The following is a 27,905-nucleotide window of genomic DNA, read 5'->3' on the forward strand; positions in this document are numbered from 1 at the left end:
TTAATTAACAAAACAAATTATATTTGAGAATTAAAAAAGAGATATGATTTATGTACACTTACAACTTGGATAAAATGAAAACAAGGAGATAGTTAACTCGTTAAAATTCAAAATAAGACTACACGTTAATCTCATAACAATACATTATTTTACTGTTTTTCTCTAACAGTTGGATATGTTCCAACGCGCCTTATATCTATTTATAAATTGACAACTCATAATTTACAATAATGCCATTTGAAATATTCAGTTCTCGAACAGGTAGGAAGTCAAAGTAAGATTGAGAGCTGATTCAACGGCAAAAAATGGAACGGAGATTCTTTGCTATTTTAGTCAAGTATGATTTCGGGAAAATCATTACTGACGAAACATCCTTTGTACATAGACTGGAATCACTAAATCGACTAGATAAAATCCCTCCGAGGAAAGAGTTAAGTATTCTTTTGGAATTTTTGTCGCTTGTACCTTTAGTTACCTACATAAGTATAGCCCGAACGGGGAAAACGACTCTCATGCTCTGAAGCTTGATGAGAATAGAAAGTTGTCTGAAAGAGATTTTGATACATCGCTACCTCATTAAACACGCAGACTCAGATTATTATAGTGTATGGATCAAGACCAATCTACACAGGTCGGTTTGTGCGCATCTTTTTGAGATCCACCCATCACTCAGCCATAAACTGATGACGTAGAATGATTGGCAGTACGCATCCCCCACTCCGCCGCGGGCAGTCTGACGTCTCATAAGCCGCTATCCCGTACGAAATACACTGTATTCAAATTCCCCGCCCAAAAGCAGCCAATTCGGCGTCACTGCGCAGTAGAGTTCCAAAACTTGTCTTCGGGAATGACCGACCAGTGCGTATTGGACTAGGGTCCCTTTATAGTGAGTTGAGACAACGCGGCTTATGGATGTCACAAACGGGAATAAAGATTACACAAAGCGGACGTTCCTTGTAATCTTTGATCAACTCATCCCCGAATTCCTGTCTCCGTTCCTTCTCTCATTCCATTTTTTCCTTGTCGCACTCCCAATTCCCCGGTCCATCCCAGTTTATAATCTGTTTATAATCTGTTTAGAATCTGCATAGAGTACATAGAGTCGTAATGCAAGTGAGAGATCTGGCGCCATGTTCTGCTCGACGAGTTTCGAGCCCGGTGTGCTGGGTCACTTTTTCGATACATATTCGATCCAAAATGGCGGTGTGGAATATGGCCGGGTCCCCGTGTATCGCAAACAATCGATTATGTATCGAAAAAGGGACCCGGCGCCGCACAGGAATCTCGGAATTCGGGACCTGGACAATAATGCTTAAAAGTGGCGCCAGCTCTCCCACTTGCATTACGACTCTATGTGCTCTATGATAATCTGTTCATAATCTTTGCAATTGGTGAAAATGTAAACTATATTCCCGTTTGTGACACTGTGAGGGCCTAAAATACGCGAACCAATCAGAACTGGATTCGCATTGTATTTGCTCTCAGTATAAAGGGACTGTAGATTGGACTTAGCCCACATTTTCAAGCTGTATGTTACAGCAAATTATGCTTGAGAGGACGGTACAGAAGTGGCAGTTCTGTCACCGAACGGGAACACTACACTGTAAAAAAAAAACCACATTGGATCCAGAGTCCAGACTCTTGAAAACTTTGACAAGAAACAGGACTCTTGATTCAATCAGATTTAAGCTTATGTCAAAAGAAAATCCGCTAAAATGAAGAGACTTGGTTCTTGCTTTAAGCTTAAATCTGATTGAATCAAGAGTATTTTTTCTTGTCGATGTTTTTAAGAGTCTGGATTCTGGATCCAATGTGTTTTTTTCCAGTGAATCTGTTAATAACCTGTTTAAAATCTTTGCAATTGGTGAAAATGTAACTATAGTCCCGTTTGTAACACTGTGAAGGCCCAAAGTACGAGAGCCAATCAGAACTGGATTCGCTTTGTCTTCACTCTCAGTATAAAGGGACTATAGATTAGACTTAGCCCACATTTTCAAGCTGTACGTAACAGCAATTTATGCTTGAGAGGACGGTGGAGAAGTGGCAGTTCTGTCACCAAACAGGACAGGGTAGCAAAATTTCATGAAAAATAAAATCTTGAAATTTCACGTGAAATATTTCATGAAATTTCAGAAATTTATGAAATATATTGAAAAATACCGGTTCGTTTTCATTTTTCGCAAAATTTAAAAATTGGGACTTTCTTCCATTTTCGTGTGTTTAAGTGCGGGTTGCATACTCTAGCCCCTGAAAAATACGAAGTAATTCACAGGCTCGTGAAGCTTCATGAAATATTTCCCTGAAATTTCCAATCTTTCCAAGGCGGATAAAGAATGGTGGTCGCATTTCGTACCCTCTGGACGTCACACGGTATCGGGTACATCGGGTACATGGGCTGGCCGAGGCCGGGGGGGCCGACTCAACCTCGGATTGCACGGCAAAACCCGTACCCGTGACGTCACAACGCTTCAAGATGGCAGCCAAAATCGAAATGCGACCACCATTCTTTATCCGCCTTGCAATCTTTCGTTTCTTTCTTACGTACGTTTCATGCCACCCTGAAACGGGAACACTTCGGGACGCAAAACGAAGTGGCATATTGTTCTACATTCCCTCTTTAATGATCTCGCTAAGCCGCCTTCATGTTCCCGCGAAACTCGGGGATTTTCGAAAGCAGCGCTCTCTATCGGTGGACCGAGCCGTTGCGGCTGCATTGAGCCCCTCTCCGGACGATAAAGCGCCTTTGCTCTCTTTAATTTACGGTCCGGCTTCATTATAGTCGAGCTTGCGATTTTAACGAGCGGCCGCTCGGAGTATTCTACCCTCCGTCTTCCGGGGGAGGAGGGGCGGGGGGAATTTGCGAGGCCCGGGGTGGGGGAAAAGAGGGGGGGGGGGGGGCTCAGCGCCTGGGAAAAAGATAAAGAGCTCCGGACGGGAGTTAAATCAGACGGTTGAGGCTTCTCTGTCAAGTCGCCGGGAAATTAATCGAGTATTCCGCGGGAAAAAGAACTTGAGGTGATTCGTCAGGGTTTCTGACGTGGTCGAATTAGCGTGCTATGGATGTATCACATCGATAATGTAAAAAATTTCCAGATTTTGAATTTTTAGCTAGAAAAAAGGCGATAGCCCCTGCGCACGAGCCTCAGGATTCCGGTGCTCCCATTCCATGTCCGTCAAAAGTTCCGGGATCCGGAACTTTCTTCTTCCAATTTTTCCCTCTTCATGATCGTTAAAAGATCCGGGACTTTTTTTTAGATTTTTCAAAAGTTCCGGAAAATGCAGAAAATCCGGAACATTTTAGGAATTTCAAAAGTTCCAGGAAAAATTCATTAACATCTTAGGAGATTCGAAATTCGGTACTATTTCCGGGAACTGGGAGCACTACAAGACTCATTCTAAACCGTAAAATTGGCGACGTTCAGAGAAATGAAAGCACTGCCCTGTTTCGGAAAAAAACCTCGCATTCGATACAGTTATCGAATTCTTTACTGAATGCAAGGGTTTTTTTTCCAAACAGTATTCTGCTTTCATTACCCTGAATTTTTCCAATTTTTTGCATTGGAATGATTCTTTAGGCTAATACGCAGGGGCTATCGTCCTTTTCATTGCTAAAAATTCAAAATCTGCCGAGATTTTTGACCTAATCGATGCGATATATCGCATGCCAGTTCGACCTCGTCGGGAACATTGACTATCACCGTGAGAGTTTTAAAACCTGCAACATCATATGTTACTAAGATTATATGCAACTGTTCATCTGTGTGACAGGGGTTTGGTAGTTTGAAAATAAAGATTCTCGTCATGGGCATGAATAAAATTTTAAGACAATTATTTTCTGTTGGGAAGTTCATAAAGTGAGAGCATTTTACTTGTTTTACAGGGAGTAACACCAAGGGCCACGGATTTACATTTTGAGCCACCTTGGGCTGAACTTTGTTTGGCGCTTCATAATAGTAGATGCTTTCGTAGGGGAGGGAGGTGTCTGTCTAATACAAACTCACCCCCATCCCTGAAAGGAAGATGTCAAGAAATAGGAAAAAAATTCAAATCCACCTCCAAAGAAACCCTATTCCAAACGATTTTGAGGTGTCCGGTTCGAAAAGTTTGACGCTAGAACAAAGGGAGTTTTGAAAAGTAAGAAATGATGAGAGACTCAAAAAATCATAAAAATGTTTTAGAATTCTCAAAAATTTTGCGCCCTCAGGCTATACTCTATGTGGCCTGATGGAAAATTCGGCCTTGCGTGCACCAGACGGCGCTGTTTTTAAACTCTACTTTTCAACTCTAGAACTGGGTTCTAGCGCAAAATGCCATCACCTAAATCTTAGTCTTAGGTAAAAGCCACCTCCAACACTAGCACCACTAAACACCAATTTGGCCAGGGCCAGTGCCTACACAAAATGTAGGTGATGCCTTATGACTAACCTCTAAAGGCATGACCACTTTGGGGGGGAGGGGGGCTTCCACACAGGAAACGGCAGTCCTTCATTACAAATTGCAGTCCATCCGATCCCAGAAAACTCTACTCGCAAAAAAAAACGAATATCCCGTCCGGCGTGGCAACAGCTGGGCGACAACGATTTGAAAATCCGCTCACGACACGTCAGCATAAAAACCGTGGAGATTTCGTCTTTTTCGACACCGAGGAAACTGAAAAGGCCCTCCCCCTCCACCCCTCCCCGCTACCTTTGCAACTTCTCGCACCGGTGAAGCCGTGGTAGGGGGGGGGGGGGCGGTGCGGCGGTGATCCCAGTTCCTTTGCGTAGCGCCTGCTAAGCGGGAGTTAGGCGACCCGCTCGGCACCTCCCTGCTCGGTGACACAGAATACGTTGCCAAATAAAATAAGCCCCCGGGGCTTTGCCTTCGTGCATAAAATCATTACGGGCTGGCCCCCTGAGCGTAAAAACCGCTTAAATCCAATGTGAGTTCTACGAAGATTAGAGATTTTTCCTGCCGTGGCAATATGGATGCAAGAGGGAGTCAAGCTTCACTCGTGTTGATGCATAAATTTTCGATGTCCTCTGGTGGATTATCACAGTATGACGGTGGAAGAATTGAGCTACATATTGTGATAAGGAGCCACTATTTTTGGCGCATTTTAGAAACAACATGTACTGCGGAAATGCGTAACTTGATTCGCATGCGTTGCAGACTTCCTGCAAACCTCATTTTCTACACAAAAAGCTATCCAACGTCATTTTTTTCAAAGCTCGGTAATTTTTCTTCACTAGTTGACAAATTTACAATGAAACTTTCAAGCCAGGTCGATTTTTTAATCGATAAGGGAGGGGTAAGGTTCAATAACGCGTGGATTAACCTATCACATTGACGGTTAAACTGCAAAAATGCACATCTCTGTTGCGGTTTTTCGAAATTTCTGCTCCTATTTTAATTTTCAAAATGAAACCGAGCCAACATTATGGAGTGAAATCTCTGCTTATTCTCCTCCATATTGAGAGGAAAATTCAGATGAGTTTTTAAGGAATGACATTTATTATTTTAGCATGAGGAAAATGAAGTATAGCAGAACGCCGCAAACCGAGATACGGATTCCTATACTGCCGTGCTAAGGAAAAACGCCGTAAGAGCCTTCAGGCGTTGCCAAATTTCCTTTGACAAATCACTAATGTTCAAGAAAATTTGTGAATACTTCCCTTCTAATTTCTCAGGTAATTTTGCTTTTGATTTGATCTAAAAAAGTCTGAAAATGTCAAGGAACAATATCGAAAATTTTCTTCAAAAATAAACGTTTCATCGGAGAAAATTTGGCAACTCTCGAATGTTCATACGACGTTCCTCCTTAGCACGGCAGTATCGTTCCACCATCAATTGAATCAGTAAGAACGAAAACACACCAACTCGAAAAAATGAAAATAATGAGGACACACACATAAATGCACGGTAAGTGTAGAAGTTTGTCAAAGAAAAAGATGTTTGGTGTCGAAAGACAAGTACTTAAGGACACTTTAAAGGTCCGAGTTTGAACAGATGCCCTAACTTCAATGACACTTATTGAAATTGATTGCCTTTAATGAAAATTGAGAATTTTTGAGTTACTGAGTTGGTGTGTTTTCGTTCTCGCTGATTCAATTTTCAGTAGGTATGGCATGTCAGCTATAATCAGCTGCCTCTATTCATCGTAATTAAACCAGAGTGAACTCTGAGTCTATGAGCTGGTATTAAATCATCGACTTTTAGACCTGGCTACGAGGCATAGAGAGCCTATCGATGCATTCAATATTCTGTAAGGACTATTAGAATATTCTCCAAGTGCTTTTTCTATCGACAAGGATCATTATTTAAACCTGTATTGTTCTTGAAATTCTTTGAGTATCCTCGGCTCGTTATTCCGCTATTTTTAGTGCCCGCGATCGAATACAGAATTCTTATGAGGACGAGAAAATAATGAAATACAGCAATCAAGGAGCTGATCTAAAGCGCTCCCTCGAACTGGTACTTAGACTGCCGAGTTCGGAGTACTGAGACGCAATTTGCAGCAATTACCAATCTCGAACGAAAGAAAAAATACGATAAAATTGGCTGAAGCTGGAAGTCAATGCATATTGATAATGGGGCTGATAAAACAAGTATCTAGACCGCGGTGTTTCAGAATTTCAACTCACATCGACGGTGAAACTACCAAACCACGTATCTCGTTTGCGGTGTTTAAAAATCTACGCTCGCATTTTATTTTTTTGAGGTAGACCAAATCAATATCATTCCTTGAAATTTTCACAGAATTTTCTCCGCACGAAGAGGAAAAATCACAGAAATTTTCAAGACTGGACGTTAAGTAATTTTTCATTTAAAAAATAAAGTATGACAGGAAGTCTCCGACGTCGCAAACCGAGATACGTGGTTTGGTAGTTTCACCGTCGACATGTGCCTCGTTTTCGAAGAACACATTCTATACTGCCGTGCTAAGGAAGAACGCCGTATGAGCCATCAGGCGTTGCTAAATTCCATTCGAAAAACAGCAAATTTTCAGGAAAATTCTTGAAAATTTCTCTTCCGATTTTCCGGAGAATTTTGTCCGAAATTGGATCTAAAAAGGCTGAAAATTTCAAGGAAAAATTTTCGTAGCTTTCTTCAAAAATTTATATTTTCTGAGGAGAAATTTGGCTACATTCAAATGCTCATACGGCGTTTTTCCTTAGCACGGCAGTATACCTGTGTACATTATTTACCGTCCAAGAGATCGTAATCGATACATCAAACGGGTGAGATTGTATCGATATCGATTGGTTCAAAACACAAACATAGCCTCGAACGTTAATTGAGTAATCTGAGGGAACGGGTCTTTTGTAACACATTTTTTACTCTTTTGAGTGCCAAATGCCAATGCAAAGTGAAATTGTGAGGAATTTTCTCATTTTCAGCTTTTCCAACTTAAATCCTAATAGTTTTGTTTGAGGCTATGTTCTATTGTTTTGAACCAAACGATACATCGAACCATTATCGAATCAACACCAGAGGGCTGAATTCAAGTTAAATGGGGCAGCCTATCCGGCACACATTTTCTCCGGAAACGTGTCTGTAAATCAAAAGGGATAATACAACTATTTTGGCGACTGAGTGGCTCAAATTGCATAACGAGTGACTTGAAGGCGCACTCCATTGCTAACAACTGGGCATGGATTTCAAAGGGAAAGGTTTGAACATTTTACGCCCGAATAGCTCAAGTTAAATAGAGCTAAGGGAACTAGTCATATCTACACGGAGTTTTGATAGAGGACCTAAATCTAATATTGTTAGGTATGGGGGCAGGAAAATATGTAGAGGGTGATCAGGGAGGAGAAAATAGGGGGGAAAGAAGTGCTCTCAAAAACCACTCAAAGCTCCAATAAAATACATTTTACGTATGTTTTTTTGTTGTATTTGTTTACTTTAATTCCTCTTGTAGATTTGATCTAGTTGCTCGATGTATGAAATTTAACGGTTTCATCTGGAAAATCGTTGACAAAAAACCGTTTTCTACTTAAGGCCACCGTAGAGGCTGAATCAGTTGTAATTTACCATTTAACTAGGAGTTTTGCTTATAAATACCACTCATTCAGTCTCCACTCGATTAATGTAACCCCAACTCTTTCACCAAATTCATAGAGTGTTTTTGGAAGGGCCCAATGTCAGTTGCGATTCTTGAAAGTCGGCATCACTTTTTTTCCTCCGTTTAAACGCACGTCAAATAATCGATTCTCAGTGAGGCAGCTTGCCTCTCCTAAAATCGATATTTTCAATGGATTTAAATCGAGGAATACAGTTTTGCCAGTTTGGAAAATCACCACCGCCCGATATAGATACGACTGGTTCGCTCAACGTTATCCAATTGCATAACCAACAAAATGAAGGCCCTTCATATTCCGCCCTATCCCTATCGTTCCAAAATCGATATTTTTAATGGAACTAAATTGAGGAATATAGCGTGGCCAGCTTGGAAAATCACCACTGCCCGGTATAGATACGACTGGTTCGCTCGACGTCATCCAATTGCATAGCCAACAAAATGAAGGCGCTCCAAATTCCGCCCTACTTTTTTAAATAATTCTCTCGGCTACTAATCTGGCAACACCGCCGACAGACGGAAACCAAGAATACGACTGGTTCGCTCGACGTTAACCAATTGCATAACCGACAAAATGAAGGCGCTCCGAATTCCGCCCTACTTTTTCGAATAATTCTCTCGGCTACTAATCTGGCAACACCGCCGACAAACGGGAACCAAGAGCCTGGCGTTTTGTCATTTTCGAGCCGAGTGAACCGCGAACCAAAGCAATTCAGCGTTGCCGCCCCGTCGAAAAATCCCTATATTCGCCCGTTGAAAGTGTGTCACACACACATTCGGGTCGGAAAAGCGGCATCGCTTTCGGGGCTTCAATGGCGTCAAATGGGCCCGCGCCGCACTGCACAGCGGAAAAAGATTGATAATCGAGCGACCCCCCGCGCCGCTGTCAGATGACCTCAAATACCGCAATTTCGTCCGACCCGAACCCGGCGAATTTCCCTAAATTCGGCAACGTTGCGTCCTTTCCGTGGCTCTCCTCGCCTTCCATTCAATTCAACGCAGCGACTCGATCGTCCCTGTAACAACCCCTCATCCCCCCACCTCTCCCTTGCCCCTTCCTGCCCCCTGCCCTAGCTGATTGAATAAAAAACTTAATTCAGCAAATTTACTCGCAGGTGCACGGATAAATAATGATTATCTGGAGCGGTGGGTAAAAGATGGCGCTCTTAATGACGCAATCACTTAGGGTTATCGATCGACCTTAAAATTAAACAAAAATTGGAAAGTTTTTCACAATATTTTGACCTTGTGTATATGTAAAGGGGGTCTTCGACTTGGCTGCAATGGATTCTGGAGACGATCAACATATTTCAAATGACTATAAAGCGGTGGGTAAAAGATGGTGCTCTTAATGACGCAATCACTTAGGGTTATCGATCGACCTTAAAATCAAACGAAAATTGGAAAGTTTTCCACCATTTTTTGACCTTGTGTATACGTGAAGGGGGTCTTTGGTTTAGCTGCAATGAATTCTAGAGACGATCAACATATTTCAAATGACTATAAAGCGCTGGGTAAAAGATGGTGCTCTTAATGACGCAATCGCTTAGGGTTATCGATCGACCTTAAAATTAAACAAAAATTGGAAAGTTTTTCACAATATTTTGACCTTGTGTATATGTAAAGGGGGTCTTCGACTTCGCTGCAATGGATTCTAGAGACGAGCAACATATTTCAAATTTTGGGTATAAAGCGGAGTATTCGTGAGGAAATGACATCTCAGTCTTTCCATGTAGAGCGCCTTCAACATCGTAGAAATACTTCAAACGCTACAAAATTACGCACACAATCAGCCGTGCAAATTGCCTAGACTGCGCCCGAGTCAATCTGAAATCTTCTCAGGTCAAATCTTGATCAAAAGTATAGTTTCTAATTTGCAATCGATTTCAGGGTATCGATATCGACAGCCCATCAGAAACCGTACTTTTGACTTCATTTGAGGACTTTCAAAGGAGATCTTCATCACGAACAGGAACATTCTTTAGTAATTGATCGGGATACTGAGATTTTGATTTTTCCAAAATAATCAATCTTATGATTAAAATTTGGAATGAATCACTCGTGCCCCTCTAAGCCAAAGTAATTTTTTTTTAGTTCTTAAAAAATGTTTTATACGTTTTGAGTCTGCGTGTAAATTGTATCATAATTTCTCCAATCAGGGAAGCAAAGGTATAAATTCCATAATTTAAATACTGTAGAAATGACAGACCGATAATTTTTTTTTAAAATTTTCTGTCTCGTACTTCCGTTCTTTCAGACTTCTCATGTTCCAGCATAAAAAGGAGTGCTTAAGCTATCCTAGGCCATTATCTTTTTTCACAACTGAAGGACGTTTTAGAATAATAGAACAGAAAGGAAGAAATATTGGAGTTTCATAAGAGGTGACGTTTGGAAACGCACTATTGTTATCACTATCACTCTGAATGATTAGAAGTAGTATAAAAAGAATAGTAACTCTAAACTCATACGTAAACAGTTAAACCTAATCATGGCGCAAAATTTCAACCTTTCAGAGCTCGACTCTGTCCCTGATGCCATTTCTCGACTGAAATGTTTATAACTACCCAAATGAGGGTAGTTAATTTAGACTATCTCAGTAGGCAATTAATGATCTTCATATATTCGTAAAAACCTTGAAAACCGTAATTTTCAATGCAGTAAAAAATTGTATTATAAGATGCTTTCTGTTGAATCTTCTTCCTTCTGATAAAATTCATAGTTTGGAATAATGCTTCGTGGAACAATATTTAAAGCTTGGGGGAAACAAAACCTTAAAAGATATGGTTCTACCCAGCGAGGGATGCACGATGTGAATTTTAGCATTAACATAAATTGACCGGCCTGATCTTATGAAACTCGATCGAAGTAACTTCCTGCATGAATCAATCATGTTCAAGTAACAGATGACAGGACATTCTGAGCACACGTTAAAGTCAACCACTTAAGTAAATTAACTGGCAAAATTTACCTGTTTCCAGATGATTTTGCGTGCTCAGCGGTCCTCATTTTACGAAAATGGCCTTCGTTTTTTCCATCGCCTGACAGTGGATCGAGTCAATTAGAGGTCGGACATGAAATTTTTGACTAAAACTGCAAATTTAATGTTTATCTCGTCGCATTCTAAATTTCAAGGGGTGTCTATAGCAGAAAATTTCACGAGAAAACCAATGAAACCACTTTTAGAACCTCAAAGTTTTGTATAAACGGAGTTGTAAGCTATTGAAGTTTCCAAAAGTTCAACCTCTCCCGTTGAATCGATCCACTGGTCGCCTACTGATTTTTTTTTAAAGAAATATGGAATTCCCCTAAAAGAGGCATTTTTGAAGACTAGTCTACAGCTCAAAAAAGTTGAAGGCTCAAAACAGCGCGCGAAATCGGATTATTTACATCGAAGCACGAAATTTTTGGAATAAAAATCTACCTATCGCCGGTGGCTATCTACTTATTACACTCTTTGGCTACCTAACAATTAAACTATACATCCATGATTAAAAGTACGCGCTTCCGTTAGAATATTAAGCCGATTTGTCGCGCATTCAAGCCATTTTATCAAACTTACGGCGTCTACAATAGGTAAATACTTATCTGATTCCAAAAAGTAGAAAATAAATACAAAATTGAGAGAAACTAACTAAAAACAAACGGGTGAACGATGGAGTTAAAATGTTACCAGAGTTAGTGATAGACGGCCCTTCCGAGAAAGATCCAGGGTCGATAACATTGTTCACGGTAGTCTTTTATAAAGATCATGCTTGGACGCATTAATGCTGAAAGGAACTATGCTGCGTACAAATCCTATGCTCATAGTTCCTTTTAGCATAAATAAATACGTTCAATTAATTACTAGAGCATTTTTTTGCTCAGTGAGAAGGAATAAACCAATTCAGCGTACAAAATCAAAATAACTTAACTATACATCTAATATGAAACAGAGCTTTTTTTATACCAGCAAAAAAGTGGCACAAAAGTCGACGAACAGGAATTGTAAGCCTCGCTGATTTACATCTAAAGAAAACCTTACATTTTCTGATCTAAAAATCCTCGTTTTTCAGAAGAGAGCTTGTTCTAAGATGAGTCAGTACGGTAATACGGATCGTAAGAAATGATAATTCGTAAAATCTAGCTTTTCGAGAGGAGCCAATTTGATTCATTTCCTGCTTTAAAGAAGAAAAATCAAGAATTGTATCTTCTTGATGAAAGTCTTCGCAGCTTGAAGGTTTAAAAATTCTGTGTAATAATACATCTTACTGTGCTGCTGTGCTCATTAGAAAGAATATCATTCAAAGTTGCCAATGTATGTATTAATATACGACAGTTCTGTAATAAGATGAAGTTTTTAGGGCTGCTAAAATAATAATTGAATAGGAATACTTGGCAAATTAAAAATATTTCCAACACAATTTATATTTTTATAGGAATGAAAAACTTGATGCTCAGTTTCATTTTCCACGAAAAAAGTAGCCAGGACTGACCATTCAACAAAAATGGTCATGATTTAATCACTAATTAGTTGCCTCTGGTAAATATGATGTTTTTTACGATTTATCAGTTAAAAAGTACTTATAACATGTAGTAGCACAGCGTGGATCATAAATAGAGAGCCACACACATAAAATACACATAAAAGTAAGAATCGGAATCGAAGTTTGAAAAACAATGACGTTTGAATTACTTCATGGTGTTCCAGAAATTAGTCAACAATCTTCGTGTTGAACCTATTAAATTGCCACTGATATTGTACAAAATCGAGGGAAGTCAAAATGTCAGCAACTTGTTAAAGAAACGAAGTAGGCGCGCTACAATACTTGTTAGCTTGAAATCTATAAGTGTGCCCGCATATTTTTGCAGGTGTAATACACGCATCTCTTCAGCAGGAATTGCATTTGCGTTCAAGAAACCAAAACGCCTTCAGTTTTTGGTGTATGCAACAAGCACATCCACAGAGCACGAAGAGTTGCATTCAAGTGTCGTTATCAAATATCGGTGAATATTTCAATTTTCTGACGAAATAGACAGTTAGTTTCTTAGTTTTACTTTGCGTTGGCTTGTATAATTACTGTAAAACTTGTCTTTAAACATTAGAGAGTCATCAATGTAACAAGCGTGGCAGAAATTATTATTGCATTTCCCCGATCTTCAAGGTGTACTTCACTTTAATGTTTTGCTGGTATATATGACTCGGCATCTTTCAAAGATTATGAAAAGGTAACTCATTACGGGAAAAAACGAAATTGTGCGTTCAGTATTATTAACATAGAGAAAGAACAAGGTAGGAAAATCCTATCTATGCATCCCATATAAAAAAGGGAATCAGCAAGGCTTATAAGTTCCTGATTTGGTACGCAGAATCATCACCAATTGAATTAGTTCCTGATCGAGAAAGCATTTCAACAGCTACGGCAGTAGAAACTATTGAGAAAAAAAAGTCTCCAGCGAGAGTTTTCCTTTCGTATTGCGTATAATTTAGAGGCAACTAAAGTCTGTTTGAAATGCTTTACCGAACGGATTGGATGGAAGATAACAAAAAACGATTGAGTTAAAGGCGGCGCTCCCGGTAGCAGCCTCTACAATCAGCTTAAATAGTTCTAATAGGAATTATAAAATTAGGAGAGACTATCTACCGAAGGCCAAGTGCGAAAAGGGCTCGTTCACTCTAAGTATGTGGGCCCCACCATCTGGCCACTGTGCAGCCCGAACCCCAAAGTCTGTGATTGGATTAATTACTAGGGCAATTGAAGCACGGAAATACAATAGCCATCGTACACTGGAAAAAAAAAAAAAAAAAAAAAAAAAAAAAAAATGGATGTAGAGTCCAGACCCTTGAAAACATTGACAAGAAAAAAATACTCTTGATTCAATCGGATTTTTGCTTGAATCAAGACGAAATCCGCTTAAATTAAGAGGCTTGGTTCTTGATTTAAGCTAGATTCTGATTGAATCAAGAGTATTTTTTCTTGTCGATGTTTTTAAGAGTCTGGACTCTAGATCCAATGTGTTTTTTTTTTTTCCAGTGTACAAATTTCACATAAGGCTCAGTGGAATATTTTCGGAATCACTCATTGGCGGCCGATTAGCGTTTCTGCACAGGGTGATCCAAAAGTCCCGAACCATCTTTATAAATTTCAGGAAAAGAATCCCTTCTTCAAAGAGGATCTCCTAAATTTTTGGAAAAATCTAAAAATTGTTTCTTTGACCTGAAGTTACTCACAAAATGTCTGGTCTCTGCCTCAATTCGTTCATAAGTTTCAGGGGTGGTGCCTGGTCCTAAAGTTGCGAGACTTTTAGATCGCCCTGTGTAATTCACATCACAATCATCCAGTTTTAAGTCCCCACTCACAATGAATCCAAAATCAATGTACGTCAAATCATCCTTAGATTCATTTTTTCAATCTTATACACTCACCAATTCTCCTTCCTACTTCACTATTCCACCACGCACCGCGTGAAATTTCAATGGAAGGTCATGTAGGTATTGCGATGTCTCAATATTTACCTCATCTGACTATATACGATAGTGCGACTGTGTGAAATGGAAGGCGCATACATTCAAAACAAATTTGGAAAGATCTAACGCGCTGATCTAAAAACACGTGACTGAAACCTGTGAGATGAAGAGGTATTATTTTATTTTTTACGATTTAACCGCGCTATCAAATGGATTAATCGAAAGTTTGTGTTATTTTGTGTTTTACCTCCCAGATGAACAAGGAAGGTTTCTTTTTCTTATTGGGTTGTTGTAAAATGAACTTTGGAATGATATGCACAACGGATTATTCCTTCCAAGATCTCTAACAATGTGACAGGTTCCCGGAATAACCTTCGAGAGCATTGAGAGAAAGGGACAAATAAAATAAAAAAAAAAAACACGGAGATGGACCGGAGCTGTGTTTTTCCTTCCCTTTTCAGTATAATGAGCTGAAATAAGCCAATACAAATCGTGTTTCCGAGGATGTCGAAGAATGAAAAGTGCATTTCTGAGGAAATTCGATTACGCTAATTCAGACCGAGCGCTTCAGAAATCGCTCTTGCCTGAAAACTTTTTTGCTCGGATTGGAAAGGTCCTCCATCTCAGATCCGATTACACTTGAATGAAATTCAACAGAAAGAAACCAAACCACATTCAACGAAGTTCTGAAGATTGGCTTTTGAGATTTAAAATGTACATAGAGACTCATGGCTCCAGTAAACTTCTGACAACGGTTGTTCCAGTCTCGTAAATTATACTGGAGGAAATCTATCTCTCTCTTTTTAGTAGTAGAAAATAAAAATCATTAGATGCGAAAAAAATACGTTTTAGCTATGTCCCTTGTCGTGAACCCGTCTTACAATTTGTGAAAATTAGTACCATTGGATGATTTGACATCATAAATTGGCCGCCCTTTTAGGCCCCAAAAGCTACACGAACTTATCAAACGTAACCTCCCAAATTTTCGAATTTTCCATACTCGACAGCTTTCCTCACCTGCGGACTGATTATTGAAATTGATGGACAAAGCTATAGACGAAGAAGACATAGGAGGTATGGAGCGATCCTATTGGCTGTAATGGGTGGTCCCTGTAGACAAAGGGAAAAAATGATAGACTAACTGTCGGGTCTCTCGCAGGTTGCCGTTAGTTAGTCTATTACACTGGAAAAAAGCACATTGGATCGAGAGTCCAGACTCTTAAAAACATCGACAAGAAAAAGTACTCTTGATTCAATCAGAATCTAGCTTAAATCAAGAACCAAGCCTCTTAATTTAAGCGGATTTCGTTTTGATTCAAGCAAAAATCCGATTGAATCAAGATTTTTTTCTTGTCAATGTTTTCAAGAGTCTAGACTCTAGATCCAATGTGTGTTTTTTTTTTTTTTTTTTTTTTTTTTTTTTTTTTTTTTTTTCCCAGTGTACCTACCTTTTGTCCATTGCAACCTACCGCTTTCACCAATAGCATCTCTCCATATCTCATTTGTCTCCTTTATCTATAGCTTTGTCTATCAATTTCAATAATCAGCCCGCTGCAATGGATATTTCGGATGCATTTAAATTGAGTATTTACATTGTTTCCACATTGGGAAACGGGCACTGTGACGGCCCTAGTCGCACTTGGCCGTTGCGGGAGAACTCGCGGGCGCGGGCGTAAAATTTAAGGCAGGTTACAGGAATGATATCCGGACTTCTTGCTGCTGCTCGGAGGTCCTCTGCGGGGTCGAGGGGAGGGAGGGGGAGGCGTACTCCAGGTCCGAGGAGTTGGCGTACGACGCCGGGAGGTTGACGACGACCGACGCCGTCATGTTGGAGCTCGTCACCGAGTTGGGCTTGCTCAGGGAGATGAGGGAGTCGACGCCGCCGTAGGGGCTCGCCCCCGGGCCGCCCCCGTTGCCTCCGCCTCCCCCGCCCCCGCTGCCGCTCCCGCCGCTGCTGCTCGCCGCCCGCCCCCCCGTCCCCGCCTCCTCGGATATCGTCGACCGCCGACACCGCAGCCGGAACTGCACGTCGCTCTGCCGCTTGGTCAGCTCCGAGGCGTCCGAGAGGTCGTGCTGCCGGTGCTTCTGCAACAGAAACAAATCCACAATTCTTAGATATTTACAAGGGGAACACATCGTACAAAGAGTCCAAAATCGTGATACAAAGAGTCCAAAATCGTGCTTTGAGACAAATAGTTGGAGCACGATGGTACGAGCGAAATTCTGATATCCATAGAGACTTGGGGATGGAAACTGTCTCTCAATTTATAACTAAAGTTGCAACAAACTATGAGAGAAGACTCCATCACCACCCCAATACAGAGGCATTATTATTACTAGATAACTCAAATGAGTACAGACGCCTCAAACGGGTGAAACCGTGGGAACTGGCCAGCCCCTTGGTTTGAACCATTAATATTAATACTTTTTAACACTCACATATTTAGATAAGTTACAAACTACTCGGTCGTTCGTATTTTCTACCTTGTTCAAATTTAGAGACAAAGTGTATATTTTCTTGTGAAAGGTCACTTAATACTAATAAAAAAAAAAAAAAAAAAAAAAAAAAAAAAAACACATCGGCGGATCCAGCAACTTGGCAACACCGGATTTCCTTCATTTCAACCTGTGGAAATATACAGGGTTATTCAAAAGTCACGCACCACTACTGGTCATGAGGGGGGGTGGCCATTTGAAATTTTTGAATTGCCCATCACCCCCCTCCCCCCGAGAGGATCAAAAACTGGAAAGTACCCAAAAAAGTATCCCCCTCGATGTGAGGAAAAACGTCTTAAACCGCAAATCGATATCATAATCCGATATCATAATTAGAACTAAAGTTAAGGCCAGTGGTGCGTGACTTTTGAATAACCCTGTATCCGTCGCAGGCAAATAGTGAAATCGGGCGTTTTGTCGAATGCCTAGGCAGATAGTTAAATTTTAACGGTCTACTAAATTTTGTCAACTTATGGCGGAGAGCTCACGATTTTTCAATATTTTTTGGAAAAATAACTCATCAAACCTACGAACTCTTTTCATCTCTTTCTCTTCAATTTCTTCTCATATTTTTAAATGTTGAAATTCTGAAAATTCTGTATTTTATGACATGCTGAAAATTTCGAGATGAGGATCTGATTAGGAGCTGAAAATCGTTTAAAATACTTTTGTGTGATGCAAATTTTTACTAAATTTTTTTCGTACAGGAGCAATCAATTATTTTGTCTAAAATGAGGAAAATAATCAAAATTTCAATCTCAGTCAGAATATTTGACTATTTGCCTTGGCATTTGACTATTTGCCTTGGCATTTGACAAAATGCCTGATTTTACCATTTGCCTGCGACATATCGATTCCTGGAGGGGCCAGGTGCTTCGACAAGAATCGATTATTTAGCATATGTTTAAATGGAGGAAATCCGGTGTCCCGATGGGGGAATTAGGCAACATTGAAATGTAGGTGCGTTCTTTTGTGAGAGGAGAACGAAGTCTCCAGGCCCCTTTCAGATCAAATGATAACCATGTGCTGCTTTTGCATGCCTTACATTAGAGAAACGAAGCAATAGTACATGAATGTTAATGTTACCTACAAGAATGAATAATTACAAAAAATCCAATTTTGAGAAGGTGCAGAGAACAAAGTTTTTTTACAATCAATGGAGTAAGTGAATGAGGAACAGGAGCAACTGCATCAATCGCCATGTAAGTTTTAAGACAGAAGGTCGTATTCATTGTGGTTCCATGAGTGTAGCCTTTAATTTGGAGGTCCAATATGACTTACATTATGCAAAGGCGTGGTGTACTTTGCGATAAATCGATTTATCTGCCATTTAAATCTATGGAAAAGGATCTATATACAAATGTTTGCAACGAACGCCTTAAAAAGCAATTATTTGCCCTAGCTTCAAATGCGGAATTATCGATAATCTATCATTAATGCCTCGCCACTGACATTGTTATTGACGGAGGTTAAAGAAGATCCCTAACTCAACATCATAAAAAAGACAATCTCACAAATTTCAAGTACATTGTAACAGTAATACTTCGAAAATAGACCCTTCCGAGGGATGATAATGATTTGCCTTATTAAAAATACAGGGGAGAAATTTCGCAAGTTTTATAGGATGTGTTCATACCTACCTTGAAGTTTGCCAAAACTCATAGAATCTTTTCTCTCAAATCCATATCGACGGTGAACCTACCAGACCATGTATCTCGGTTTGCGACGTCGCAGACTTCCTGTCATAATTTTTTTTTTTTTTTTTAGATGGAAAACTACTCAACGTCAATTCTTGAAAACTTCCGTGATTTTTCTTCTTTGAGTGACGAAAAAGCTATGAAAACTTCAAGGTATGATATTGCTTTGTTTTCCTTTTCAAAACTAAAATGGGAGCAGAGAGTCTTAAACACTGCAAACGAGATACTTGGTCTGCTAGTTTCACCCTCGATATCTTATTCTTCGCAGTGGCAAATAATTTTTATTCCTTCAGGGATCTATTTCCGAAGTTAATTTGTTGAATTATACTTGGCAATTCTTTAAAATTGTCATTTTCATGATGCTTAATTACGTATCTCCTTATACCTCCCACAATCACAATTTAAATCATATGGATCCTTCTGCGGGAAAATATGTTTAAACGGCTCCTCAGAATACGGCCCTAAAGTAACTCCGCTAAGTAAACAGATTGGTTGACGGACGAGTCAGTAAATCCAAAATCATAAGTAGAATGATGAATGTTTGCGGTTAGATACACAAATCAACTGGCACAAGTTGTTAGTTAACTAGTTAAACGTCAAAAAACGTGAGATAAGCGCACAGCATACTCGTCAATAATTGCAAGAGGCGAAGGGGCACCGAGCAACTATTTTAACCTCCCGGAGCGCAAATTGCCTACCCGACTAATTGAAGGAAAACTGCTGAGCGAATCAAAGTATGATGTATTACGCAGGCGAAGAGAGATGAAATGAGGTATATAGGGAGGAGCTACTCTTCCCGCCAGTAATACTTTTCAAAATGTTAAGATAAAATATTCTTTTTGTAATCTCTCTGAACTTAAAATATAAATACAATGAATATTCTTGGGAAACTTGGGCAAAAATAAACTAGATTGAACCAGAGACTTTCCGGCCGACCACTCGACCGTTTTCAATCGAAAAAATGTGAAAATGTAAGACAAAAGACGAAAATGAAAATGAATAAAACCTTCTTATAATTTTACATTTTCTCCATTTTTCCAACCGAGAATGGCCGGGTGGTTTGACGAAACTTTTTGGGTTTGATGCCTTTTTTATTAATACCTATTATTCTTGTATTCTTTCATTTTTCCTGCCGTTTTCCCCGCATTTTTAGTGTTTTACTTATAGTGTTTCAATTTTTAGTGCCAAAAAGTGTCCATAGACTTGGCATTTCATGTACTTCTAGATAAACTGATTCTGACATTAGTGCGAATCGGAATCTTAGTATTGGATCAAATTCTACTTCGGATTTTCGAGTTTCATCCGGGAAGGTAAATTGTAAGTTGCAGCGACAACTTTTTGAGAATTTTACGTAAAGTCATACTTCTAAAAAGTACTAAATGCGCTTCTTAATACATCAGGCTGATTGTTGAAATTGATAGACAAAGCGATGGACAAAGAATACATAAGGGGTACGGAGCGATCCCATTGGTTAAAATGGGTCGTTCTTATGGACTAAGGGAGAAAATGAAAGACTAACTAAAGGGTCTCTCACGGGTTGCTGTCAGTAAGTATATTCCCTACCTCCTTTGTCCATCGCAACCACCCGGCTTCCGCCAATACGATCCCTCCATGTCCTTTTTGTCTATCGCTTTGTCTATCAAATTCAACAATCAGCCTACAGAGCTCAACACAATAGATACCTCACGCACAGAAGAAACTGAATTACTTGTTCCCGAGAAATACAAGCCTGTCCGAGTCCAACACACTAACAGTCAGAGTCAGAGAGAAAGTAAATGATGAGAAAAAAATCGTTAATGTGCGTGTGTCTTTCACTCACACTCCTAGAGAAATGACAGGGATTGATCGAGAGACCCATTCAATAATACTGGAATTCGGAGACGTTGAAAGAGGAATTCAAACATCTCTAATTATTCTTCCTCGATAATTTTCCCCTCATTTCGGGGAAGATATTTTTAAACTTTATATCATTAATCATTTTAATGACACGCCTTAGATACACGCTCCACTGAAGGGGCTGTTGGTTTATTTTTACATCTGAGTGATGGAAACACGTGTTGTATGATTCAACATACTATATCTTTCCGGTCAGAGAAGCAACGCATAAATAATTCCCCTCGATTTATCCATTCTGAATGAAATTTTTTCGGCACGTAGACCCTTTATTTTAAAAGAAGGAGGTCAGAGAACGTTTCTTTGAGCTTATTACGAAACGTAAGTCAAATATTATCTAATTACAATTACTTTTAATATAATTTCAAGATAACGTCATTATAGAGATATTAGTTTTATGCATACTGTATGCTATGAAAATGGATCAAACTAAATGACCGTCGACGATTCGGTTTTGTTTAATTCTAGAGAATTTCTCAGAAAATGCCAGGGAATCTTTTTATTATTAATGAGACAGCAGGTTTGGATCTAATCTCCGTTTGTGATGTTGCAAACTCCTTATCATAATTCATTTTCTGTTCGGGAAACCAGTCAAAGTAATGTCTTGATAACTGTCTTGATATTTCTTCTCTGATATCAAAATATTCTGTGTTAAATATCAAGCTATAAAGGTGGATTGTTCCTTTTCGTAAGAACAAAATATGAGCAGAAATTGTGAAATACTGCAATGGAGGTGAGTGGTTTCACGCTCTGGCAATCGATATATACTCTGCCGTGCTAAGGAAAAACGCCGTATGAACCTTTAGGCGTTGCCAAATTTCCTTCGATAAAATACGAATTTCCTGCGGTGAACTTATGAATATTTTCTTTCCAATTTTTCAGATACTTTTGCTTGCAATTTCACCAAATTTCCTGCGAATTTCAAGGATAGGTATTCATAACTCTCCTCAAAAATGAACATTTTATCGAGGGAAATTTGGCAACTCTCGAATGTTCATACGGCGTTCTTCCTTAGCACGGCAGAATAGAAGGCGCGCCTGCGTGCCCTACAACTAGCGCCTTCTACATCTCAGTGATACTTCCAACGCTACACCGTAACACGTATACATTCTGCTGTGCTTATTGCCTACACTGCGTCTGCCGAAGTGCACACCGTGTTTTAAAGCGTACGCACACCGAATCCCCGGATTAGGCAATTGAGTTTATTTCACACGCTTGGAGATTACTTTGAGTCACTTTTTATCGGTCAGATCAACCGAGAAGACTTGGCTGATTGACGAAATTTCCGATTGAAGGAGGGGTGTAGATTTTCACATCGGCTCGGAGTGTCTTTTACTGTTACCGAATTTCACTCCGTGTAAACGAAACGGCCCATTTCTAACAGCGTGCGAGGCCAAAAAATGGACCGGTCTACATATGGACATTAATGAAATCAATACGAAAGTGGCCCCTCGAGAGATACCTCACGAATTTCCCTCCCTATGCTTGGTCACCTCGGAAGAATTTGTTTCTCTCCCGAGAGTGGAGTTTTGGAAACATTATCGTATATCACCAAGGAAACTTTCTGACACCTGCGCGTGTAACGTCCACTTTTTTATAAGCTGCTCAAGCTCAGAAGCTACTTTTTCACGTGGTCCTTTTCAAGTTTTATGTGACTGGAGGGAGTATTTATTTTCACGGCTGTGCGACATTGAACTTCGTTGAAAGTTGCGTTTACCTCGATTTTGTGTGCAGCCAGGAATACTTGAATACAACATAGTTACCATCATGGTTTATGCTAGAAATTTAAGGCACTAGCATTAGGGCATGGTGTCTAAATTCTCTATTTATTCCCCTGATTTTTTCCTGATTTCCGCGTGAAAATTGTCAGTTGAAAATAACCTATCTCCTACCGTTATTCTATATTCTTTGGATAAACATAAGAGTTTTCTCCAAAATGTTGTAAAAAATAATATACCAGTTATCGTGAAACCACCCCAATATCGATTGTTTCAACAAGTAAAAATTGCCTCAAAGGTCAATTTAGAAATCTGAGGGAACGGGTCTTTTGTGATAGACTTGTTATTATTTTGTGTACCGCGTGTCGATGAAAAGTGAAATAGTCCTAAAATTTTTGTTTTAGGTTATGTTTTATTGATTTGAAGCAAACGATACATCGAACCACTATCGAATACGACCCATAGAACTATTGACTGGCATGGAATATTCCTGGACACAAGACGTCACATTAAAATTCCCAGTTGGATTTATACCAATTGTTGAAACGTGGCTAAATTTCAATCGACACGTTTAGGATAAACAGAGTTCCCTGTTCGATTTTACTCTGTATAAATCAATCTACAACGCTGAAACAGTGCTTCAATGTCGCCGTGTAGGCGTAAGTGCGTTCCCGTGAGAAGTAGCTACATAGTGTTCACGTTTCGATTGTTGGATTTTTTTTTCCACTCTAAAGTTGCTCCAAGCAGCATACCCCTTTGAGGGAAAATTGTGCTTGTGTGCGCTTTTTCCCTCTTTAATGAGATTTCAGATTTAAGCTGAACTTTTTACGCACGTTGGCTAAAAAAACTCCAACATCCCGTAATTTTTAAGTACCAAATATGGATGCAGTGCCCAGCAAACTGCATCTTTTGTTCTGTAAATTGCTCTTAAATGGTCGATTTTTTATATTTGTTTGCTTATTACGGAAAATGGTGAAAAATTAACTCCTCTAAGTTTCAATGAGTAGTACTCATAATTATTTTATTTTTCTTTGGTTCATAAAATTTAATTTAAATTTTGATTAACTTTCAATTAGACGTGACCTTCCACCGAAATAGGAACCTTAGTTCACAATAGATTTCAAAATCATTAAAGAATTGTCCATTGATTCAATAGCATACAGGCATCTTCTACGAACACTTTGGAGGCAATAATTGACAGCGATGCTCGAGCACAGACTAAATAGTGGGTGCTGTCTATCACTTAATGGACACGTTACAGTAAACTTTAGATAGGAGTCCAGCACTTTCATTAAAACCGTTAGAAACCCTCATAAAAACATTGTCCGTAAGCAACCGTTTAGAAACAAGCGATTCTCATTGCTGATGATGCCACTTTATTTTAGTGTCGTTTTTATGAGCTTTCGTTACTTCATCTTCTAAGGCTCTGAAATTGTTGCGTTTTCTTGCCACTACTGCAGCTGACTGATGGCAAGGATAGGCGTAATGTGTTTTTAGGTATTTTTTCTTTCAATGAACTGTAACTTAACTAAAGGTTACACCTAACGTTGTCTTGGATTCCATGCATTTTGTGCAGCTTCACTTTTTTCAAAGCGATTTTTAAGAACGCCATTGAGCCAGTGCTCCAACTTTTTTGTTCCAATTTCTCCGCTCAATGACCGTCAAATGGTCCGGGATTCTGTTTAAATTTTACAAAAGTTCCAAGATAATTCCGGAAAATGCAAAAAATCTAGAATATTTCGGGAATTTCAAAAGTTCCGGGATAAATTCGGAAAATCTCAAAAGTTCCGGAATTCGGTACTAGTTCTGGGAAATGGGAGCACTGGCTTAGGGTGCAAATATGAGAATGAAGAAAACGCATTGCTACCATTCCTTGCCCGTCAAAAGTTCCGGGATTTGGAACTTTTTTGTTCCAATTTCTCCCACTCCATGACCGTCAAAAGTTCTGGGATTCGGAACTTCTTTCTTCCCATTTCTTCCACTCCATGACCGTCAAAAGTTTCAGGATTCCTTTTAGATTTTTTTCAAAAGTTCCGAGAAAGTTCCGAAAAATGCGAAAGATCCGGAAAATTTCGAGAATTTTAAAAGTTCCGGGAAAAATTAAGGAAAATCCAAAAGTTCCGGGAAATTGGAGCATTGCTACAGGCCCACTGGGCCCACTTTACATGGTTAAGGCCTGGACACACGCTGAAATTTCCACCAACTTCCGATCAAATGGTGACTGGTGCGCATGCGCACCATCTACCATCAAATTTTTGTCATCATTTTGATCGGAAATGGACGAAAATTTGAGCGTGTACGCAGGCCTTCGGTTAGAAACGAACGACTCCCCTAAAATTTAGCAATTTGGCAGCCTCGCATGATGGATTGCCGGGAGGTGGAGGACTGGGTCCGGGAGCATATTGCTGCAAGCACATCGTGAGGAATTGCCGTTTAGATAAATTTAGGTTTGTCTATTTACACGGAGCGAAGCGCCCCGCCCCCGCGCCGGCAGACAATTGTTATTTACGCACCTATTTAAAATTTCTGCGCAGCGGAGTGCCTCGGTGCGGAAAATCACTTTCCGTTGCCACCGCACCGCTGCACCGAAGCACGCCGCCCGCGTTAAGTATGAAATATTAGCCGAGAGGGATGGTTTAGTAGGTCAGCAACGCACCCGCTCACCTTTTCGGAGGGGGGGGGGGGGGGGGCGCTGGACACCCTTCCTCGCGGAAATGTTTCGGGTGCACTTGGAATAAATCACGTTTAAAGTTTCTGCTCCCGACTTCAATCTTTCAAAATGTTCCGCTCGACGGAGCAGAGAGCTCCTCTGGTTTCGAGACGTAATAAGATAGATCATCGGACTGAGCGTGATGCACGCGGGATTAAATAATGGGTAATGCAGCATCGCGTCCAAGGTGTTGGACTCAATGCTCACCCTTATACTGCCACGCTGAGGAAAAACGCCGTATGAGCCCTCATAGACGTTGCCAAGTTACCTCCGATAAAAACCGAATTTACTGGAAAAATGCTGAAAATTATTTTCCAAAATTGTCGGACGATTTTGTGCGCAATTTAATCTAAAATATCTGAAAATTTCGAGGAAAAATATGCATGCATGTTGTCAAAAATACATGTTTTATAATGGGAAATTGGTAACTCTCGAATACGGCGCTCTTCCTTAGCATGGCAGCATCGTGAGCTCACGCCTCGAGCCATCGCGCCTTCAATTTTGCAGATGCCACACGGACAACCATCAAGCACGAATAGTTGTATCTCTGCGCCGTCATCAACGCGCGTTCTTTTCCTTGCTCGATTAGTTCTATTCTGCGTTTGTTTCCTTAGCACGGCAGTATAGTGCTCGCCTGCTCATCACGTATACTATATGTAGATTATTGACTCCAGTGGCGTGGCGTGCTTTGCGATATATCGAATGATCTGCCATTTAAAGCTATGAAAAATGATCGATAAACAGGGTTTCCGCAACGAACACCTTAATAATCGATTCTTTACCATAGCTTCAAATGGAGAATTATCGATAATCGATCATTCACGCCACGCCACTGATTGACTCCGTGTTCCCATTAATGAGGAATATTTTTTTTGAAAAATCGAAATGAGCAGAACGTCCATCCAAGAGAGGTAGATATTTTTTGGCGAGCATAGTTCAAAATGTTTATAAGGTAATTTTGATGAGGTAAAGGCGAAAAAATGTACTTTTGCAGCGAATTGTGCGTTGCTTGGTCATGCTAAGCTGGGTTATGTTAGATTTAGTTTGGTTTGGTTTAGGGCCGGATTTACCTACTTGCCGCCCATGGGCCGCCTGTATTTTGCCGCCCCATTCTCATTCGTTCTGAAACTATAATAAAAACCATCAAGTGAACGTGCCGGTGGGGGCGGGTTGCATAGGACACGTTTACTCATGTTGGACACATTTTTTGCAAAAAAATGTGCAAAACCTAAATGTGGTTTAATAATTTTGACTTCCGCTGCCACGCCGCGCTGACCGCACTGTATTTGGCGCAATGCGTGAGGTATTCATGCACTCTTGTAGGCGCTATGCGTTTCCTGCCGACCGCTGCTGACCGCACTGTGTTTGACGCAATGCGTGAAGTATTCATGCAGTCTTGTAGGTGCTAATATGTTTTACATGCCGACCGCCGCGCCGAGGGCTTTTCCTTTCAATCTCAAGTCCTCGTCTTCATTTCACTCTGCGCCGCGCCGTTCCAGGCCGAATTGGGTGCTTGGTTTCTCTCTTAACTCGACTAATTAAAGGTGCTGCCTCTTGTATCACCGAAAGAAGACAAAATTAGAAATTACTTTACTCTCAGGAAATGAGAGATTTTGTCGCCTTCGCTCGTTTGCAATTTTTTTCTGAATCCGATTTTTTATACCTACGTTTAAAAAAAAGTCAAAATTTGCCGCCCCCCTAAATTTTCCGCCATGGGCCGCGGCCTATGTGGCCACCCCCTAGATCCGGCCCTGTTTAGGTTATATCAAGTTATAAGTTAGGTCAGATCAAGTTAGACTAGATAAGGAAAGTCCGTTTGCATATACTTGGTCTATTTCCTGTGGACTGCATACCTACTCAAGCAAAGGAGCGAAAAGTTCAGCAATGAGCATGAAGTCCAATATCTTGGACGAGGTGAGCATGTAGTCCATTATCTTGGCCATAATGCTACATAATAGGGAATAATACTGATCTGTTTCCAAAAATGAAGTTTTGAGAATATAAACTGACCGTATCAAAGAATACTTTGGGATATGATTATTGTTAATAATTCTTTAGCATTTTCATTATCATTTCACCGAATAGCGAATGGTTGCAGTTATCTTCAGAAATTATTGCACTATCATAAAAAAATCGGAGGAAGAGACTATTGCACTTGAATTGTAGGTGGAGTCTTGTAAAATGCACCTGTGCATAGCGGAAGCATTCTAATTTTCACCAGCTGGAACATCGCATGGAGGTTACACATGATGTGCGCGTTAGGATTCTGATGATAATGTCTGGATGTAATTGTAATATATTCGAACTCCTGGGCTTCCCGCGTTGGATACAGATGAAATTATGAAGGCGCATCACTTCGACTATAACTGTCCCGTTCATTCCTCAAATGATAGGTACTTCACTCTTTTGCATTACAGCAATAAGTTCACAAATGTATTTTTGAGAATGAGAGTGTAGTGCAGTTTTAGCGGGAAATTGTGTTCAATCGGCTATTTATTCATTCGTGAAATGTTCAACCTTTATCGAAAGTACCATTATCGTTTCGGCGGTGAAAGTACCAGACCACGTATCTCGGTTTGCGTCGCTGTAGATTTCCTGCCATACTTTACTTTTTTAATGGAGAACAACTCAAAGTTAATTGTTGAAAACTTCTCTGTTTTTTCCTCTCTGTACGAAGATAACTGCGAAAATTTCAAGAAATTATACTGTTTTGTTCTTCTTTAAAAAAAATAAATTTGGAGGGGAAATTTTTAAACACCGCAAACGAGTACGTGGTCTGGTACTTTCACCGTCGATTTGTTTCGAGTGATTTTGATTGACATGTTTTGCTGAAGTTCCTCGTTATTAATTTTCACTTCAGAATGTCTGTAATCTGAAAACAATT

The 27,905-nt window shown here is 40.0% G+C and overlaps 1 protein-coding gene across 2 annotated transcripts in view; it reads right to left on the reverse strand.

The window, feature by feature from the left end:
- The window catches only part of Shal (Potassium voltage-gated channel protein Shal), a 142,257-nt gene continuing 114,352 nt past the window's right edge, over nt 1-27,905 (reverse strand). Inside the window, exon 5 of one of the 2 annotated variants that reach the window (XM_072305235.1) lies at nt 1-16,592. In XM_072305235.1, coding sequence (XP_072161336.1) covers nt 16,197-16,592 — 396 coding nt within the window. In that variant the 3' untranslated portion in view covers nt 1-16,196. The remainder of the gene's footprint in view (nt 16,593-27,905) is intronic. The other variant, XR_011900654.1, reaches the window with a different exon arrangement.

The sequence above is a fragment of the Bemisia tabaci genome, chromosome 10, assembly GCF_918797505.1.
Source record: "Bemisia tabaci chromosome 10, PGI_BMITA_v3".
NCBI lineage: Eukaryota > Metazoa > Arthropoda > Insecta > Hemiptera > Aleyrodidae > Bemisia > Bemisia tabaci.